Genomic DNA, 5,111 nt, shown 5'->3' on the forward strand with positions numbered 1-5,111 from the left:
TCTGCTGTACTGTAACAGAATATTCAACTGTGAATGAGGTGTTACCCCACCTTGATAATGTTGCCCTCTTTTGGCTGCTGGTAATTTTGAATTTGGAGGCAGAGAGCGGACCATGATGAATGCTGTTAGAAATGATACTAAGCTTATGAATGCTTTTTATGACATAGAGGTAAAAGAGCCAATATTATTGTGTAAATTACGTGTGATTTGTTGAGTGAAGGAACAGATAAGGGGAGTCATGCACAAAGAAATAGAGTGGGAGAGTTTTTGTACAGTGACTCTGGGTTTCCTGTCACTGTGGGCTGCAGGGCACAGTAGTACAGAGCAGAGTCTGTCACTGCAGCAGAGGAGATCTCCAGATGAAACTCTTTTCTTTCTTTCTCTTGTTTAAAAGACAACCCAGGTATTTTCTGTGAATATTCCATGATGAGAAGCTGTGGAGATGAACTGGAGTACTGTCGATACCAGAAGAGGTTTTTTACAGAGACAGAGTAGTTGCAGGAGAGAGTAACTCTGTCTCCTTCCAAAGCCAGCATGACATCTTTAAATGGTTTAATTAAATCCTCAGAGGATCCTGGAAAGAAAAATGACATAATACACCATGAAACTGACTTTTTCAAAATGACGAAAGTTCAGTTATTGCATCTTATGCATTTAGATGAAGCTCTTGACCAAAGTGGTTTACAGTGATTTAAACTGTAGAAAAAGTCTATAATTTTTTAACTTGAAGTGAGAAGTTCAAGTGAATTAGCTGTTAATTTATTAAATATTGTTTTTCTAAAACAAGGCTTTAGTTACAGCACTTACCAGCATGAAATGTAAATATAATGAGCCAGATTAAATGGAGTAACATTGTCACTGAAGTGTACTGAATAACCAAGTTAAACACTACAGCAGCTCTTCTGTCCCAAAATGAAACCTTTCATATTCAGTTCTCTAGCTCCTCCTCTTGGATCTAGGCCTTCACATCATTGGCTCTTCCTCTTTATGATTGTTGAGGAACTCTTACCATTTAAATCACATTTACATTTCAGGTATTTAGCTGACACTCTTATCCAGAATGACTCACAATGAGGGGCTTGTACCTGTGTACTCAGTTATGGGATAGTCTCTCTAAACACTAGACAACCTTGTCAAAATTATTAAATCATTGATTATTGTTCCAATATTTGTTGCTTGTTTTTTGACATGATGATAAACAACAATTCATTAAAATGCTGCCTTGATATGAAAGAGAATATACTCATTTGTGTATCCAGACATTTCACAGATTTGGGTATCTGGCCAAATTATTTTGATATGATTGAGGGCAACATTGTGACCAAAAATTAAAAATTGAGATAAAGCAGAATAACATAGTAAAAGGCAAATGCACAAAACAAAACAAAATTCAAAACATTGTTCAACTGAAACAAGATTGAAAGTGTGTTATTAAAGGAAAGTATTTTAAAGGAAAACGTTTAGTTGGAGTAACTTTATTTTCCATTTACAATAAATGTACAGGAAATGCTCCAGGTGAAATATTGTATTACTTTTTCTTTTCAATTCAGTGGTTTTCTTAGGATGGTGTGTTCCTACAATCATACAGTTGATTTCTCATTTATTTGTATTTCCTGCACATGTGAATCCTCCCACAGTGTTTCATTAGCAGGTGTAACCACAGTGGCTCTGATAAACCATGAATAACATAATCCATCTGATATTAAGTTGTGGTTTGAATACCACTTCCCTCCTCTTTGAAGAATAGTGAGATATCTGTGTTCAGGTTTTTGTACAGCCTCTTCTAGACTTTCTATCACTGTGTTTCTTAGAGCACAGTAGTAGAGAGCTGTGTCTGCCAGGGTGAGGCCTGTTATGGTGAGTTCAGTTGATGTGCTGGACGTTGTGGATCGATAACGATTATCAGGAATATATTCACCAGTGAACCCTTTTGCTCCTTTCCAGAGAATAAACTGAGGAGCCTGGTTAGATTGATGTCTGTACCAGTAAAGGGGAACATACTCCTCAGTTGTATCATAGGAGCAGCTCAGTCTCACAGATTCTCCCTCTCTTCCACTGACTTCATCTTCTACAGGAGAGATGTTGTCTCCAGCTATTAGTCCTGGAAATAGTAAAGAAAATTAATCCATTAGACTAACACTGTCCATGAGGCTTAGAGGAGAAGACAGTGGAAAATGTCAACTGTACAGTGTTACTATCTGGCCAGCAACACCTGAACTATTCAGATTGTTTACTGACCTATCTATATTCATATAAATTTGTATTCAAAAAGAATATGATGTGTTTTCTATCATACCAAAGATAAGTGCAGGAAGAATAATCCACAGCCAATGTTCCATCTCTACAACAAGGTTTAAAGCAACAGCAGAAACTAACTGATGTTCAACATTCAGTCTGAGAGTTGTTCTCTTCATGGCAGCAGTTATTAATGACAGAATGGTCAAACACAGTGCAGCAACAGTGCAACGCCTACTTGATAATGTCGCCCTCTAGTGGAGGATAAAAGTTCAATTCAACAACGTGGGAAAAAGGCTTCCAGCAGCTTGTCAGCTTCTGTATTTGTACAGTGACTCTGGGTTTCCTGTCACTGTGGGCTTCACAGCACAGTAGTACAGAGCAGAGTCTGTCACTGCAGCAGAGGAGATCTCCAGATCCACACCACGCTTTCCTTCAGCCAGTTTAGTAGAGAACCTGGTGTCTGATTTAAGAGACTCTGCTGCTCTTGTGCTGCCTAACCCTGAGATGTACAGGAGGAACTCTGGTGGTTTTCCTGGATATTGTCGATACCAGAAGAAATTATCACCAGCTGTTGCAGGTTTGGAGTATTTGTATGACAGAGTAACAGTGCTGCCTTCTAAACTGTCCTCTTCATTCTTCACCGGAGTGAATTCTTCACAGCTGACACCTAATGGAAGCGAAACTCTGTGTTATAACATGTTGCAAAGTCTTGTGGAATGAATAATATTCAAATGGCATTGGAATCAAAACTTTGTCTTAATGCAGTATGAAACATACTTGTGAGTATGGTCAGAGACAGTAGAGAAAATATGCAGTAGTACAGTGAAACCATCCTAGATGAAGATAATAGTTATGGTTTGTGTGTTGAACACTGATGAATGTGGAAGTTCTTTTGTCTTTTCTATCAGTAACAGTTTTGCTCCTCCCTCAATCTCTCCCTCCTCTCGTTGCACTGTATTTTCAGTTGTCTAAGTTACAGTTCTTGTATCTTAAATTGTGGAAATGACAGTTATCCTGTAATTATAAATTTTTTGTTCATGATAAATATAAATAAGGTGTTTTTTTCAGCATACAGACATAGAAATACAATACAATTTAGAATTCTAATTATTATAAGGGATCCATGATATAACATGGAGGTCCATTCACAAGCAAAGACCACACCATCAACAGAATGTGATTTGAACGTTTATCCATTGATTATGTTGTTATGGTTATGGTTTCTGGTTAGCACAGTTTGTAGCGTTTGGCCATAGATGACGGCTTCTTCTCAGATATGGATGAGACGTTGACTGCAGTGTGGGGAAGGCTTCAGAGAAGAATACGCTGTAGCTCCCGGGCTCAGCAGACCCCTTGAGGACCCTATGAGAGAATAGAGAGAGAGAGGGAGAGAGAAGAGAGGGAGGGTGGGAGGAGAACGGAAGAACAAGGACAAACAGGGGTGCAGGGCAGGAAGGCATATATAGGTTAAGGCCAGAAGAGGTGGAGTTGAGACCTGGCTCTGCTCCTGAACCTCAGTTAGCTCCAACCACGTCTCATCCTCAATGGCAGTAACAAAAATACTAGTGAAAAAGGACACTGTTGCCTCATGCCTCTATCTAAACAGGTAACGATAATTAGAGTCATTGTGAAATGTAACTAAATATAATTCAAGTGCAAAAAAGTAAGTCTAATTTGCCAAAGATCAGGCAAATAATTTAGCGTTTTTTCAGTGAAACATGTTAGTGTGCTGATTTGATAATTCCACTTGATGGCACTATAGGTGTTAAAATGAAGAACTGAAGTCTCTGAATAATCTGTCAGGAGATGTCAGGTTTTTGTACAGTGACTCTGGGTTTCCTGTCACTGTGGGCCTCAAAGCACAGTAGTACAGAGCAGAGTCTGACAGCTGCAGCTTCTGGATCCTCAGAGGAACTGATGTCTTGTTGCTTTTAGCATCAAATCTCTCTTTCTGGAACTCTGCAGCATTATCTCCTGATCCAGAGGTGAGGCGCCACAACATATACTTGGGAACATCATTTACTTCTTGTTTGTACCAGAACAAATAGGAATTTGAGCTAGTTGTCTCAAATGTACAGTCAAGTGTAACTGTCTCTCCTTCAGTAGCAATGACATCTCCTCTCTCCTGGATCACTCTGTCTTCTCCTTTACACTCTGGAAAAATAGAACATGGAGAATTAGAAATTAATCAATAAACACCAATGATTAAAGGAGAACAAATCAGTAGGTTTAAAGAGTTACCTAGCCAGAGAGTAAGAATCAGGATGTTTCTCAGCCAGTGTTTCATGTCTGCAGTGAGAGGGGAGGAGAGAGAGGAAGAACATTGATACTATGATGGATCTGGGCCTTGTGTTTACTGTTGGTCCCTCCCCTTCAAATGACATTGGTGCTGTCATGGATGTGTTTAAAGTTCTCCAAAGGTTTTTGTACAGTGACTCTGGGTTTCCTGTCACTGTGGGCTGCACAGCACAGTAGTACAGAGCAGAGTCTGTCACTGCAGCAGAGGAGATCTCCAGATGAAACTTTTTATTGACTTTCTCATGTTTAAAAGTCAATCCAGGTTTGTTGATGTGGTCTGTGATTAGAAACTGTGGAGCTGAACTGGGGAAGAGCCTGAACTCTGTCTTGGATTGACTGGGCGGTTTGCTGATAACTGGAACCTGCAGATGTGAAAAATTGAATGAATTATGTGTTTGTAATTTTGAAAAATAGAAAATACAAATCTGAATCATTTTATTCAATAAGAGAAATAAATGTACAAGAATTTGTTTTGGTTAAAATTGGTATACAGCCTAATCAAAGTGTTACTCACCAGTAAACACACCAAATAAAATAACAGACAGGATGAACTGCATAGCTGATGTTGGACCTCA

General features: G+C 38.9%; 1 protein-coding gene across 1 annotated transcript; it reads right to left on the reverse strand.

Moving 5' to 3' along the window:
- Nucleotides 1-236: 236 nt before the first annotated feature.
- Nucleotides 237-3,070, reverse strand: LOC144542164 (uncharacterized). Its single transcript, XM_078287899.1, has 4 exons — nucleotides 3,016-3,070; nucleotides 2,598-2,905; nucleotides 808-868; nucleotides 237-574 (listed from the first exon to the last, which is right to left on the reverse strand). Exons 1-4 carry the CDS (start codon nucleotides 3,068-3,070, stop codon nucleotides 237-239), a joined length of 762 nt encoding a protein of 253 aa, XP_078144025.1.
- Between the last annotated feature and the right edge of the window lie 2,041 nt (nucleotides 3,071-5,111).

The sequence above is a fragment of the Centroberyx gerrardi genome, chromosome 13 (genome assembly GCF_048128805.1).
Source record: "Centroberyx gerrardi isolate f3 chromosome 13, fCenGer3.hap1.cur.20231027, whole genome shotgun sequence".
Classification (NCBI taxonomy): domain Eukaryota; kingdom Metazoa; phylum Chordata; class Actinopteri; order Beryciformes; family Berycidae; genus Centroberyx; species Centroberyx gerrardi.

Coding starts and splice junctions, on each gene's coding strand:
- LOC144542164 (XM_078287899.1), bottom strand. CDS start 3,070: ATGGTTTCACTGTACTACTGCATATTTTCTCTACTGTCTCTGACCATA. Junction 869..2,597: donor CTCTGTACTACTGTGCTGTG/AAGCCCACAGTG, acceptor TTGGTTATTCAG/TACACTTCAGTGACAATGTT. Junction 575..807: donor TATATTTACATTTCATGCTG/GTAAGTGCTGTA, acceptor TTTTCTTTCCAG/GATCCTCTGAGGATTTAATT.